At 43.7% G+C, this 14,855-nt stretch overlaps 2 protein-coding genes across 11 annotated transcripts in view; one reads left to right on the top strand and one right to left on the bottom strand.

Annotated features, from left to right (window-relative positions):
- Window positions 1-3,944, bottom strand: part of CAMKMT (calmodulin-lysine N-methyltransferase) — a 360,603-nt gene extending 356,659 nt beyond the window's left edge. For 3 of the 4 annotated variants that reach the window (XM_066611803.1, XM_066611802.1, XM_066611805.1), the window contains exon 1: window positions 3,761-3,944. In XM_066611803.1, coding sequence (XP_066467900.1) covers window positions 3,761-3,901 — 141 coding nt within the window. In that variant the 5' untranslated portion in view covers window positions 3,902-3,944. Of the gene's footprint in view, window positions 1-3,382; window positions 3,450-3,760 lie in introns of those variants that run through there. The other variant, XM_066611804.1, reaches the window with a different exon arrangement.
- Window positions 3,945-4,070: 126 nt separating this feature from the next.
- PREPL (prolyl endopeptidase like) overlaps window positions 4,071-14,855 on the top strand; it is a 33,875-nt gene continuing 23,090 nt past the window's right edge. For 2 of the 7 annotated variants that reach the window (XM_066624616.1, XM_066624603.1), the window contains exons 1-6: window positions 5,711-5,796; window positions 5,913-6,296; window positions 7,559-7,687; window positions 10,840-10,909; window positions 11,038-11,241; window positions 11,396-11,516. In XM_066624616.1, the coding sequence (XP_066480713.1) occupies window positions 6,096-6,296; window positions 7,559-7,687; window positions 10,840-10,909; window positions 11,038-11,241; window positions 11,396-11,516 (725 nt within the window). In that variant the 5' untranslated portion in view covers window positions 5,711-5,796; window positions 5,913-6,095. Of the gene's footprint in view, window positions 4,196-4,269; window positions 4,497-5,710; window positions 5,797-5,912; window positions 6,297-7,555; window positions 7,688-10,839; window positions 10,910-11,037; window positions 11,242-11,395; window positions 11,517-14,855 lie in introns of those variants that run through there. The other 5 variants (XM_066624611.1, XM_066624582.1, XM_066624596.1 and 2 more) reach the window with 4 other exon arrangements.

Genomic DNA, 14,855 nt, shown 5'->3' with positions numbered 1-14,855 from the left:
GGAAGGAGGGTCCCATCCTGGTGTTTCAAAAAACAGACCTGCTTTGCAAGCATTTGCAAAGCAGAACCAGGCTGCAGCACAAGGAAGGAGAAGAAAAGGTGAATTTTGGCTGGAATGTCCCTGGAAAGTAACTACAGCAACTAAGGAGGTGCCTGCCTCAGCTGAGCAACAGCTCAGTTGAGAAACCAAACTGTTGAGAGTTGAAAGGCTCTTCCCTCTGATTGACCAGGAGATAAGGTGAAGTGATAATTAGAGCTTGATTACTTGGCAAAAATTTCACTAGGTAAGTGAGTATCTACGGCACTTCTTACTACATTATATTTTAGCTGCAAGACACCCTGCAGGAATTCTTTCTTGGCAAGAAGGAGGCACATAAATGCCAATTCAAGTTTAACCTACTTCATTACAAACAATTGCTTGAAAATTCAATATTTTTTTTACATTCAGTAATCTCCTGAAAGCATTTACAAACTTAGCATTTTCTTTTGCAGTTTAGTCATCTTAGTAATAAGAACAAAAAGCAAAAGGTGACAAACCTATTCAGAGCTGGCTATGATAATGCTTTGAAAAGGCTGAGAGACAGTCTTCTCTGTTTACACAATGCCCTCTAAGTGAACTTCAAGGATCACTGACTTACCTTATACAGCTATTCTAAATGAATGCGCCCCAGGGACCAATATAACAAGTGCATGATCCAGAAAAGGAAATAAGAATGGTCACTAAGGGAACAGACAAGCACAAGGGGGAAAAAGAAAAAAAAGAGAAAAGAAAACTGATCCAGAAAACTAAAACCTAATTGTGAAATAGTTTCACTGAAGAAAATAAATAAGTCATGCACATTCTACTGGGAAGTGTTTGTTCACAATACTGGATGGGATCCACTTAAACCCTGTCATTCTCATGCCCCAACTGGACTTCAAAATAAAGTTTGTGCTCGATTCTAATATATATTTTTCCTTAACACTTACTGTACTTAAAATTACTTCTAGCTTAATTTACAACTTTAAAAGCGCAATCCTAATCAACTTTCCAGCACTGTCATAGCTGTGCCAATGTGGTGTGCACTGCATCCTGCAGTGGGGAGGCAGTCAAGGGCGCCTCCTCAAGGTAAGGGCATGCTTTTTACCTTACTTTGCGGCTGCATTCTGGCTAGGTCAGTGCTAGAAAGTTGGTTAGGATTGTACCCTATGAAGTAGTGTTATTAATCTGCAAATATTAACTTGCAAGTAGTAAAGAAAATAAATTGCATCCTATAAAGAGTTAGATACCCGTTTGCCAAAGCCCACCAGCTCCCAAACTTGTCGCTGCTGCAAAGCCCTCAGAACCTTGAAGTAGCAATAATGCAAAACAAGTCACACAATGACATTGCCACTTACTTCCATGTTCAGAAGCCAAACATGAGAGGTAAGTGGGTCAGAGCAGGTGGAAGAGCTTTTCCCAGAATGTGCAGCTCTGTCCATACGCTGAGCCTCCTGCCACTGTCTGGAGGCTTGTGCCACAGTTTTGCTGCCAGGAACCTTATAGCCACATTGACTCTTTGACAAGCAAAAGCTGGAATGTTTTCTATGTAAGTCAATCATCTGATGGCAGCCTAGAAGCTGGGCAGTGCGGGTGTATGCAACACCTTCTCAGTCTGCGGTGGAACCAGGAGAAAGGTAGACAGAAGCCTGCAGAGACCAGCCCTTCTCAGTCTTTGCTGCACCAGCACGGCAGCTGCTGTCACCCAGGTTCTGCACAGCCTGGTCCACCCAGCCTCGACAGTAGCCAGTATTGTCTCATTATCACCCTGTCGCTTCCTCACAGGAGGCAGGGCCTCTAAGAGAAATTTCAGGGGGTACAGAGTTGATGTTGGGCCCCTTTCCAAAGAGAGAAGGCAAAATGAGACAAATGGGACAGGGACAGTGTGGGGATGGGGGGGGGCTGTGGGATAGGGAGGATTTCTGATGAAACACCAACCACCAACCTGCCCAAAAAACAGTCAGACAACAGCTGTAACACAATTTTATAGACTGTTGATTTTATATATACACCAAAACTCACATTAAAGTTACGCCAAATATTACTTTTTTTCCTTACAGAGTTTCTCATAAACCAAACAGAGGGCCCAGTCCTATCTAACATCCCAGCCACAATGCAACTCCAAGGTAAGAGAACAAACATTCCCTTACTTTGAAGACGCCTCCATGACTGCTCTCCACTTCAGGATGCAGTGCGTGTCCCACTGGCACAGTTACATTCACAAGGGAAAGTTGGATAGGATTGAGCCCTGTGTCATCTCTGGATCTGTGAATGAGCCCTTGAGAAGTTATGGAAAATATAGTACCCAATTTAAGCAACTTGTCAAAATGTTCTGTTAGCAAAATCCTTTTAAAAGATTGGAGGATTCCAAATATCAGAAAGCTTTCCCTGACAAAATGTTGCCTCTTAATTCAGGTTTTGTATACTGCATTTCAAATGGCATACAAACGGCCCATAACTATTAGTTCTAAAATAGGTACAATTATTTCAACGATTCTTAAACTCTGGTCTGCTAACAATTTACGCTTCTCTTTCAGATAGTGTAAGATGAATAAAGGTGACAGCTGGCAACAGCATGGCTCAAATTATGGCAGCACATAGAACCACTGCATCCTGCGGCCATAATGTAAAAAATCAGCTTCAAATAAGTGTGTGTGGACTGACAAATGTCTGTATTACGACACATTCCAAACATCTTCTTTTCTCTCTCATCCAACACATTTTGCATACCTGCACTGAGGAGTGAAAAGGGTTGGCTTTCAGGTCAGAAGACTCGCTCACCCCCTTGCCCCTTACATAATTAAACTGCAGCAACCAACAGAAAAGAGGCGCACTAGAACACTATGCACCACTGTGAAGTTTAAGAACTGCCACTTTAGAGCAATGTTTCTCAACGTTTGTTCTCCACCATACCACTTCACATGAACCACCAATTTGAAGTAACTTCGGAAGTAACTGGCAATGACTTAACCTAGTTACTTCTAGGTTGGGAAGCCAGACGTGAGGCAACCAACACCAGTAAGAAGCTCAGGATGGATAGAGGGCTTTTTCGAGCATGGAAAAGCATGCTTTGGAGCTCTGACTGCTGAACTGAGTCAAGCCTCTTACACTGATTGCCGTGTCGCATTCCTGGTCTCAGGGCCGGGCGGCAGGTATCCAGGGGTCCCGTGAGTACCACCAGACACTACCTCGAGTGCCACCAGCAGAACCTGTACTACTGGTTGAGATAGTACTCTAGAGATGATGGAACAGTGTTGCACTTGGGTCCAGCTCCCCCTTCAGCCATCAACTCCCAAAGGGCCTTGAGCAAGTCCTTTATCAATCTCACTTCCCCATCAGCGAAACAGGGATACCAAGGACTTACCTCACATACAATCATTGCGAAGCAAAATGAAAGCGTCACCCCAAAAGCACTTGGTGTCTGCCAAGCAGGTGCTAGGGAAAGGAGGATGCAGAAGAAGATGAGAGGGTCCTGGAGGGAAAGCATTATTGCTGTGGACCAGGGACCTGCGGTGGGTGGGGAGGCTGGTGAGGCAGAGCCTCCCCTCTGGAGTCCTTCGAAAAGCACTGCTGCCCTGTGAAGCGCCCAGGCACCCACAACCCGAGGGTTGTGGGTGCTTGGGCGCCTCACACGGGGGCAGCGGTTTTCGAAGGACTCCAGAGGGGAGGCTCTGCCTCACCAGCCTCCCCACCCCCCACAGGTCCCTGCTGGGCATGTTATTGGCACATCACGTTGCTATACCTGCCTGAGAAGCTTCCAACGGGCTTTAGCGACTGCTGCCTGCCTGCGTGCTTTGCAGCCTTCCTCCACGTCTCCCTCGCCTCCCTCTGCCTGACGCCTGTCAGGAGAGGGAGCACTGCTCTGGGCTGGCTGTGTAGCCATGCTAGGAGCGGCTCCAACTCCCGAAGAGGCGGCACGTGGAGCGTCCAGGGAGCTGCAGAGCCTTCGCCTGACTCCTTCTCAGAAGCAGCTGACAGAACCTCCCACGTGGGCGGGGGAGGATGCCTTGGGGGCCATCTTTGATCAGGGCAAGAATCAGGGGAGGGGGCGCTGGGGCCGCAGAGCCAGGCCAGGCCGACCAGGCGCAACAATGCAGGCCCTTAAGCGCAGGCGCAGCTCAACGTTGAAGGCTTCCAAAACTGCACCTGCACCCCCTCTTCTACACAGCGCTTAAAGGTATAGGCATTCTGTCCTCCGCTGCATCTGTGCCAGGCACACTCAGAGCCGGAGCTGTGCATGTCTACTCAGAAGTAGGGGATAAAGGGGATGCCCTTTCCCCTCAAACACAACACCAGGACCAGGGCACAGCCACCTAATTTGAGTGTTGGGAGAGTTGGGACAGACAAAAGAAAATATTTCTTCATTCAGCATGTGGTTGGTCTGTGGAACTCCTTGCCACGAGATGTGATGATGCCATCTGGCTTGGATGCCTTTAAAAGGGGATTGGACAGATGTCTGGAGGAAAAGTCCATCACAGGTTAGAAGCCATGATGTGTATGTGCAACCACCTGATTTTGGAAGTAGGCTGTTTCTGAATGCCTGTTGCAAGGTAGGGCACCAGGATGCAGGTCTCTTGTTGTCTTGTGTGCTGCCTGAGGCGTTTGGTGGGCCACTGAGATACAGGAAGCTGCACTAGATGGGCCTTTGGCCTGATCCAGCAGGGCTCTTCTTACATTCTTAAGTAAGTCCCATTATAGTCAGTGGGGCTTACTCCCAGGTAAGTGAGGATACGATTGCAGCCTCGCTCAGCTGGAAGTGAGCCCCACTGAGTACAGTGGGATGCATTTCTAAATAAGTGTGTATTAGAAACACTGCCATGGCCCAAAATCAGCTCTAGCTTAGCCTGAGTGAAAGATGCATTGCCTAGTTTGGTTTACTTTTGGGAGCAGATGTCTGCTAATTTTTTTCCCCACTGAAAGTGCTCTTTTGTTTATCTTTTTTTAGCAACAGGTGCTTGGCTAATACAAATCTACCAACTAAGGCTGCAATCCTATCCACATGTTTCCTGGGAGTAAGCCTCATAGACTATAATGGGACTTACTTCTGAGTAGGCATGCAGAGGCTTGGGCTCTGAGGCTCAATCCTATCTGCACTTTCCTGGGAGTAAGCCCCATTGACTATAATGGGACTTACTTCTGCATAGACATGCAAGGGCTCTGAGGCTGCAATTCTAGCCACACTTTCCTGAGAGTAAGCCCCATTGACTATATGGGACTTACTTCTGAGTAGGCATGCAGAGGCTTGGGCTTTAAAGCCTCTTCCAACATTCCATTTCTGTGCCAGGAAAATCACCTGTTGATTTGTTAACTCTGAAAGTTTGACTCCACCCCAAAATTGGCCACCCTATAAAAAAATTAACTCTTAATATCAGCACTAAAACACTTTTAATATAGCTTTAAAAAAAATTGAATGAAAGGTTATCATCAGTGTCTACATTTGAATAGAGGAGCCTCATCCTTCGCCATCTTATCTATGGGCAAGGGGAAAAAATGGAGCGTGGTGAAGCTCGGCCGCCATCTTGTTTAAGGGCGCACTGATGACTGTTGGAAACGTAGCCATCCGCCATCTTGGTGTTGGGCAACGGTTTCCCAGCATACTGAGTATGGGCAGGCGAGGAGCTGAGGCGCTTACTTATGACGTCTTCACAATGCGTCTCGCCCTGGCATGCTTGTCAGTGATGGACAGGTTCTGAGCGGTGCTTGAGGCTGGCATGTGATGCTCTGGAGGGCAGAGAGGTGGTCCTAACGCCCTGAGCCCACTCAGCTGCTGAATGCAATGTAGGTGCTATAGCTTCACAGTGCTTCTGCTCTGCATTCATTGGAAGCATGTTAAAAGAGTTTGTTTTCTATTTCCCTGCCATTTTAAATTGCAATTTCTTTCTTCTCCCCTCCAGTTGCTGCTCTGAATCCTGCAGGCTCAGGAAAAGAAGACTTTTCCCATAAGGAGAACAAGCATTTGAGAGCATCAGCTTATATGGTGCGGTGCTGGTCCAGTCTAAACATTGTGGCTGCATCTTTGGACTCTGGGAAACATAAAAATAACAGCGAAGGACCAGCAAAGCAAAAAGTTTGACATCATGCATTTAGGCACAAAACATCTTCTGAAAGCGCTGAAAGGCAGCATTGGTCACTGCAAGAATTGCTCCAGATATTGCCCCACTTCAGCTGTAAGACTTTATCATCAAAGAAAACCACAAATATTTTTGTTTGGAAGGTACTTTAGAAATGCTCCTGGTTCCCATGGAGACATTCATCCACAGAGGTTCTTTTCTTATAAGGTACGCAATCTGAATGAATCTTTTTAGATCTACAACCCACTACAATAATGAAACCATCACCTGCGTTCAAGTGCCTGTGGAAGGTTGAGTTTGGTATAGTTTTGTACAATGTATATTGTAATGAAAAAATAAGCGTAGTGGGTTTTTTTTTTTAATCCAGGTGTGTATTTTTATATACACACCTACCAGGTGTATATATGACATATAAACATATAACATTTAAACATGTTATATAAAACATATAACATATAAAAATATGTTTAATCCAGGTATGTATTTTGATATATACACCTACCAACTGAGGATAACACTGTGCATGTGATGAAGTAAACTCTAGTCTACAAGAGCTTATACCACAATAAATGTGTTACAACGCAATCTGTACATGCAATCACATAAGGAAAGTGTGTAAAAGATTGTAGTGTTGGCCAAAAAGCTTTTTATTGGTCTTGCTGCAAGACCCAGGCAGCCCAATCTTGCACTCCTGGCACCCAGGGCTTCAGAGGCGCCAAAAATGGATGCTGCTGCATCTCGCGCACTCCGCATTTGTCCCCTTCCCCTGGGTAAGCTGAGTAGCCCCTCAATGGAACTACTCAATTCTACATCGGCCAAAGGGTCAGCGTAGAACTTTTAGCCTCTGTTTTGGGCCAGCGGCCCCAAACGGAATCTCAGGATCTGGCAGAGCTTTGCTCCACTGGACCCACCTCCCTCCTGCCCTGCTCCCTCCACCTGCCTCCCCGAACACTGCCTCCCCCACACCCCTACCTACCTTTCCACTGCCCAGTGGCCCATGCGACCACCAGGCAGCGAAGCTCCAGTGCTCGCCTGGAAATAGCCCAGCGCTAACCTTTACGGCATGTTTGTGACCGTGTGTGCCAGCAGTGAGCCAGCACACACTGTATAGGATTGGTCCCTAAAAACCAAATCCTATTCCTGTTTACTCAGAAGTAAGCCCTGTTATAGTCAATGGGGCTTACACTCTGGTAAGTGTGGATAGGATTGCAGCCTCAAAATGCTGCATCTTATTCCAAAGCCATAATCCAGTATTACCTTTATTGGGACCAATCAAAATGACACAGAACTTTGTGTCCTAAGAAGCACTTGCACATTTGACGTAACAGTTTAAAAAATACCACACAGTCAGTAAAATCTCAGATTGCCAAAGGGTTCATTTTTTTATGAATATAGTTATGATATTCATGATGAGATTACAAGATCCTATTTCCAATAGAGTACTTGCTTTTTTCACTTTTGTTTAGCAGGATTGTGTCAAGTTAGAGCAGGAGAACTGGAGATCTTGTTCAGCAAATTACACAGATATAACAAAGAGAATCAAGCAAAGGTTAGAAGCACTTGACAAAAAGCATTCTTCCCAACTGAGCAACCCAGTGGTAAGTTTAAAAAAATGAATAAAAATTCATTTAAAATGCAATGGTATTAGAAAAGGCTCTTGCCTACCTTGGTTAGTGTATGTAGGTTGATTCTGGAAATAATTTGAAGAATATTTAAGGAGTTATTTGATAACATTTGCTTTGCTACCTTATCTGGTGAGAATTCATGTGGAGTATGAGAAGGTGGTCCAACATTCAAAATGCTCTGGACTCCTACTAAAAGGAATTTATTTTTTATATGACTGGAACAGCTGTGTAGTCTTGTACATCTGCACATTTAAAAACATTTCTAAGTATGTATTTTCTTTTATGTGAGTTCTAAACGCATTTACTTGATCTTAAGTTTCTTTGGTTTCAATCTGGGGAGAAAGGCAGATTAAAAATCAAATAAATAAATAAAAATTGGTGCTTGCTTCAGAGACTGTATAGACCAGTGGTTTCCAGACTCCTCCAATGGAGTTGGGAACCCTGTAAGTGGTGGTGGAAGTGGGGTGTGTGCCCTGATGGTGACACAGCAATCGCAGTACCAGGGGGACCCAGGGAGATGTAGTTATACCTGGCGGATGTGAAACCTCCCAGAGGGTCCTGGAGGCTCACAGCCCTCTCTGTGAGCATCCCTACTGCTGCACTGAGGTCCAATTGCCACTCCCATTCCCATTGCTGTGGTGCTGTCAGGGCATCCATTCCTGGGCCATACTCCTCTTAAGGGGGAGTGGCCCATTTTCGGTTCCCGTGGTGGGTCACAATTCACCATTTTGGGAACCGCTGGTATAGACAGTTCACTTTAAGTATAATGAGTATAATATGAATCCCTATTCAGTATGGATCCCCTGTAGTAGCGCAGACTTCTATAGAAACTGTTTTCAGGTTTGTCACCCGAAAGCAAGTCAGTTGTGAACTCAGGAAGCGTGGGAGTTCCCAGCTCAAGGGACACTTCCAAGCTATAATCTCCACTTCCACTACCTGCACCACATAATCCATTTGCCAAGGGAATACCTCCCAGGTACATTCCCAGCTTCACCTTCTCTTCCTTGTTCCTTCACTTCATGGAGCTTACAGCACAATTTTAAATATCAGCATATCAATGGTTGGTGGCTTTCACTTTAAATGTTAGTTGCATATTCAAAGTTGCATGATTGTACATTGTATCTTTTCTGTTGGTGCCACCTTCATTTTTTGATGGTTACCAGTTTGTGTAGGGTATGAATATGGAAATACTATGGATTTTATTTATATTAAATGCAATCCTGGTGAAGTGGACTCTGGTTGAAAGCACTTTGCACTCTGGAAAAGTGGTATAAAAATAGTTTAAATAAATAAATATTTTGAATGTGCTTGTGCCCCATGTCTCGTTGAGTGGCGAGAAGTTCCAGGAATTGTTATCATTACTATCTGTAGCACTGCAGAAGATGTTATGTCCTTTCTTGGGATGTCAACCGGGGAGACCACCATGAATAAACGGATAAACAAGTTCATGGGATGCAGCCACCATAGGATCAGTTTCTGCTTTCACAGTCTTACAGTGCAGTAGTTGCTAACCATTAAACAATACGCACAGGTAAACTTACCAATTACGGATGAATATGTGGATAAATATGCATTCCCTAAAATTCAAAAGGAAAGACTCAAGGCCTAAAGCTGATGAAAGAACAAGGCATGCCTCTTACAAAAATTGAGGAAGTCACTGTTAATCAGTTCCCTTTTTGCTTTTTTTTTTTGCTTTTTTTTGCTTTTTTAAAAAATGGATTTTTAAAAAGAAAATAGGGTTGGAAGAAGGTTACATTCCAGTATTCAGTCCTGAAGTTATGAATGGATGCAGAGGGTGAAACACACCTTCCCAACAGAAAACAGGAACATGAGTGGCAAAAACAGCAGTGCTTGGGTCATGGGGGTGGGGAAAACTGCACCAACCTCTTAAAAAATATACTTCTGTACTCGCCCTAAGAAAGCATGTCTAGGATCAAAGCCCTAAAGCAAAATAGCCTAATGCAGTGGTTCTCAAAGTGGGACATTGCAGCACTCCAGCCTGAGGACCGCAGCCTCTGCCCCTTATGGGGGAAGAGGAAAGTTAGCGACGCAATCCCCAGGATTGTGCCACTGTGGGGGAAGGGGGCACTTTTTTAACCAAACTTAGCTGCCAGGGTCCGGGGCATGCAGGCAGCCCTGCGGAGCCCTCTACAGCACTTGTTCTCACACATTTAGCACCAGGACCCACTTTTTAGAATGATAATCTGTCAGGACCCAATGGAACTAACATCATCAAGCAGGAAAATTTTTAACTACCCTAGGCTGCAATCCTACCCACACTTACCCAGGAGAAAGTTCCATAACTATCATTGCTAAAAGAATAAACATAGTAACTTGTTAAAAGTATAGGCCTGGACCATTTCCCCAAATGCAGTCACATACCATGGTAGAATCAAGTCTAATATATTAAAAATAAAATATTGAAATGAATGGGGACCCACCCCTAGTGGGTCCAAACCCACAGTTTGAGAAACACTGATCTACAGGGCTCCCTGCTGCTTGTAGAAAGTGAAAGTAGCAATTGCGATCCACTTCCGGTTTCGTGATCGCAACCCGGAGCTGGGTCATGATTACTATTTTCACTTTCACAAGCCAAGGGAGCCCTCCAGACCCTGGCAGCAGGTAAGATAAGTTTAAAAAAAAACAAAAACCTGCCCCCACAGTGACAGGGGATCCCATTGCTGTCTTTTTCCCTGCTCTTGCACAAACTTACCTCAGGAGTTTTACTCCCGAGAAATTTGAGAATCCCTGGCCTAATGCAATCAGTAGGGACAAAGTATGCAAAAGAGATGGGACAGAAGGAAGTGCTAATGTCTGGAATGTTACTAACACCTTAGTGACCAAGTATCTGGAAATGTGCCCGCCTCTGACTCTTCACATGAGTATTTAATGGTTTATAATTCTATAGTGTCTATTGCATAAATGGACCTTATTGGTACACTCTTATCGGATGCTGATTTTAATTTTTGCTACTTTTTGTGTGTGCATATATTCAGTAAACTCTAAAGAAAGCACAATTTTTGTGTAGGAACCAGAAAAAAAATTGAAAAACTAGACTTCTAATGAGAGATGAACCAATTCTGTACACTTTAAATTGAATCCATGTCTGCTCTGATTTTAAACAGATTAGGTTTGAAAAGTACATTTACTTTGAAGAAAATGGCTGCATATTCCGTTCAAAGCTGGGAGAAGTAGGTAGGAATCTGTTGTCATTGTGCCAAATTTCAAAGTTTTGTGTCTATAAATAAAATGAACACAAAAGCAGTATGTGCTTCACATTAGTTCTCTTATTTATAGCATTGTCTTTTTTTCTTGTATTGTAGATGAAGGACACATGGAAGTGTTGCTTAGGGCAGAAGAACTACCCTTTCATGATTCCCTTATCCAGCGCATCCGAATTTCCCCAGATCACAAATACATGGCTGCAGGCATTAAAAGGGCAAATTCTGAAGAGTGTGCTTGTATTGTTGTGAAATTAAATGCATTATCAAAAGTGGAGTGTATTGTCCCAAATGTGTTTAGCTTTGGTAAGCAATTAGCATCAGCATTGGTTTTTTTAATGTTGTAACTAAAAACTATGTCAAACAAAGGCCCAACCCATGCTTATTATACCTTAAATCATCCAAGCATTGTTTCTTTAATGATTGCAAAAAATTAATTTGATGTTTATTTTTTCCCCAGAATGGGCCACACATGAAATTCTTTTCTATACCGTCCAGAAGAACCTTCAGTGCCATGATGTATATTTGTTTGATTTTAGTAAAAACTATTGTGAACTGGTTTATACAGAACAAGATGCAAGGTAACCAAATATCTTAGGCATTGGAAGGGGGTTATGTGTGGTTCTGTATTGAAGCTCCTAAATGTAGGCAGAAATGATGCTCACCTAGTTTGAAAGACAGAGACTTCTATCAATGAAAAATGAGAAAATATTGACAAAAAGGTCACTGAGAAGAAAATCATCAGAGAAGCTTCTCAGCGCTTCTGTTTTCATAGTGGTAAAGAAGACAGAGTGGGGAGGCAGTGGCGTCGCTAGGGGGGTGCGGACCGCACCGGGTGATGCACACTGGGGGGATGCGCTAAAATCACGGTGGTTAGGCATAACCCCATCATGTTATATACCATTGGATGCAGAATTTTGAGCGGAATGCAATGCAAAAATCCAGAGTGAAATATCTCCTTTCTATCAAAAGTTATGGCCTAAAAACCAGAGAACAAAAAATACATGGAAAGTGAAACTGAACCGTATTGCGCGTTTACTCATGAGTAGGTGAACTTGCCTCAGTCCATCGGAAAGAGCAGGCTGAGAGGAATCCAGTGATACCAGAATGGCCCTGATCCAATGAATGCAGCCCCCAAAAACACCTGAGAAGGAAGTCCCTCCTTCCAAGCAGATGAATGTATTGAGCCCTATGGAAAGCAAAACTAAGCCTCACGGTAATGTTTACTCGTGAGTAAGCAAACATGCCTCAGCTGGTGGTCAGGCCAGGCAAAGGGGAATGTGAAGCCACTAGAATGGTCCTGATCTGATGGAACTGGAGCTCAACAAATGCTCCAGAAGGCAGCCTCCCCCCCCCCCACAGAAAAGGATCAAAACACAGGCTTCAGCTGATAAGGTGAACCTTTTTGAGACTTTCAAAGCCAGGTGGATCCTGACAGTGATCTAGTTTAAACAGAAGTTGAACTGGGCACTGGGTGGGACTGAAAACCTTACTGATTTGGGGAGGGGGTGTTATTGCAGGCAGGCTACAGAGGAAATTCACGTGGTGGAACAGCGCTGGCTTCTGCCTATTTAATTATTTGTTTTACTTTAGTTATTTATTCTTATTTATTTTAATTTGCCTGATGATGTCACTTCCATCATGACATCACTTCTGGTGGGTCTTGGACAGATTGTCATTCTAAAAAGTGGTCCCAGTGCTAAATGGTTGAGAACTACTGCAATAAGGTGTTAGTAAGTTGACACCCGGGGGGGGCAGGGGGTGGCACCACTAGTGACTAAAATCACCGTTTGGAGGAATAATACCAGCATGTTATATATCAATCAATGCGTAATTTCATGCAGAATGTGTTCTATCTTTGTTCTATCAAAAGGTACAGCCAAAAAACCAGTGGGGGTGGAGTGATGGTATATCACAACGCCCACCACCTGGGGTGTTGCCCCGCCCACTGTATGGGGGGGTGAGCACTGGCATCCTGCACCAGGTGACTCGAACTCTGGTGATGCCACTGTGGGGAGGTGCTTGTCTTGCAAGCCATGTGAATGCATGCACAGTTGGTGATAAATCTCTAACTAAAAGTATGGGCTTCCTAACCCAGAGCTCTAAAGTACTAAAGCAGAACACAACCCAGTTGTGCAACTGTGCAACCTACCACTTGAAGAATGTAACAAATAAACAACTGGTTCTTCTCTGTATATGGTTGTGCATTACTTTAATACACACCCTAGATCTGTATTTAACTTGACAGTCTTGTATAATTAAATTCCCAGGCATAAAGGGCTGATACTGTTTTAACTGGTCAGAGCGGAGATTCAGTTTCAAAACTGTTCTTCATGCTGCTCCATGTACTGGTTCAGTGGCAACATGACTTTGAATTATCATTTGCAAGGAAGAAATGGTGAGAGTTAAGTATACCTCTCTCTCCTGTTTCTGGTGGACAGCTGGTGGACCACTGGTGGGGAAGAGAATGCTGGGCTACATGGACCTTTGCCATTATAGAGCAGGGCATTTCATATGTTCTTAATTGGCACAATCCAATATGCACAATAAGCATATCTGTCTCATTGGTAACAAGGAGATTTAAGCCCACATGCAAGTGCTTAAATTCTGAAGATTTCAGTAGTACTTGGGCACACACAACTTTCTCTGAGCTTTGATTGTAAACACTAGCATATTCCTACACAAAAAGAAACTAGTCCAGTCAATAATATTGCTTGATCCACTGAAGCAATAAATGCATTGCATCCAGACTTTTTGTGGATGCAGATGCAGACTTTTGTGTCGCTCTGTTATCAGAAGCTCCATCCATGAATAGAAAGAGTGTTCCAGTCATTGTGCAAATGGAAGGACCCTTTGCACAAGCAGAATACACCCTCCAGTTATAGAAGCTGCTTCTGATGTCAGAGCTGTGCTTCTCTAGAAGTCTGACTGCAACCCACCAATCTCTACTTCCTGTGCATCGTGCCAACCTCTCAGGTGCAGTTGACTGGGACTGCTAAGAGGGCGTTTTCTGTGAATGTGCCTAGGCTTGGAATTCATTTCCTTGTGAGGTTCATCTTGCTTCCTTGCTATAACTTTTTGCTATCCCATGAAGACTTTTTTTTGTGACAGGTGTTTGATCTTGGGTTTGATGATCTTAAATTTCTGAGTCCTTGGACTTTAATTCTGGCTTTTCTACTGTCTGTTTCTTTTACAATGCTGAGTTTAGTTAATCATCAATTCTATTTTTCAGGGATGTTGTTTCCTGACTTGAACATTTTTTTTTAAACAGAAAGGCAGAACTGAGCTTTTTAATGAATTAATAAAGTAGCTTGCACTCTAGAAGGAGAAACAATAAAAGAAAGCATGTGAATTAAGGGAATGAAGGAAGTTTTTGTCTTATGTGGCTATCATCCCTTCTTTCTAAAAAAAACCAGTCTAGACTAGGAGACTGAGTGGGATAAGTTTTGAAATGTCAAGGTCAGTCTCGGGTCACATCTTTTGGTGAGAGTGTATGGCATGTTCATACATGCGAGCATAAGGTTTGCCATGGTGGATCAAATCAAAGGTCCATCTAGCTGCAGAATCTCTCTCTGACAGCAACCAACCCCCGTTGTTTGTACCCAACATTGGGGCTGATACACTGTCAGCTGGAGTTAATTTGTCCAAGTTTCCAATATCTGTTTAGGAAAACAAACTGCAGTATACAAAAAGATATTTTAGCTAAACATGTAGGTGAGTGATTCCATTACGGCATTAGCTGACTAAACTTGATTGTATTCCCAATAGATTTTTTAGAGCAGCAGTGGTGGTGGTGTTTTAGCAATGTTGGCTGATACTAATATTAAATACTGAACTCGCTTTCTAGCCAGATAGCATGATATAACTACTCTGGAGGATGCCTGCATTGCAGAGCACAGCAGAAATATATCTGGGATTTT

The sequence above is a fragment of the Tiliqua scincoides genome, chromosome 1 (genome assembly GCF_035046505.1).
Source record: "Tiliqua scincoides isolate rTilSci1 chromosome 1, rTilSci1.hap2, whole genome shotgun sequence".
Lineage (NCBI taxonomy): Eukaryota > Metazoa > Chordata > Lepidosauria > Squamata > Scincidae > Tiliqua > Tiliqua scincoides.
Note: the sequence above shows the minus strand (reverse complement) of the source record. Positions and strands in the feature narration are given on the sequence as shown.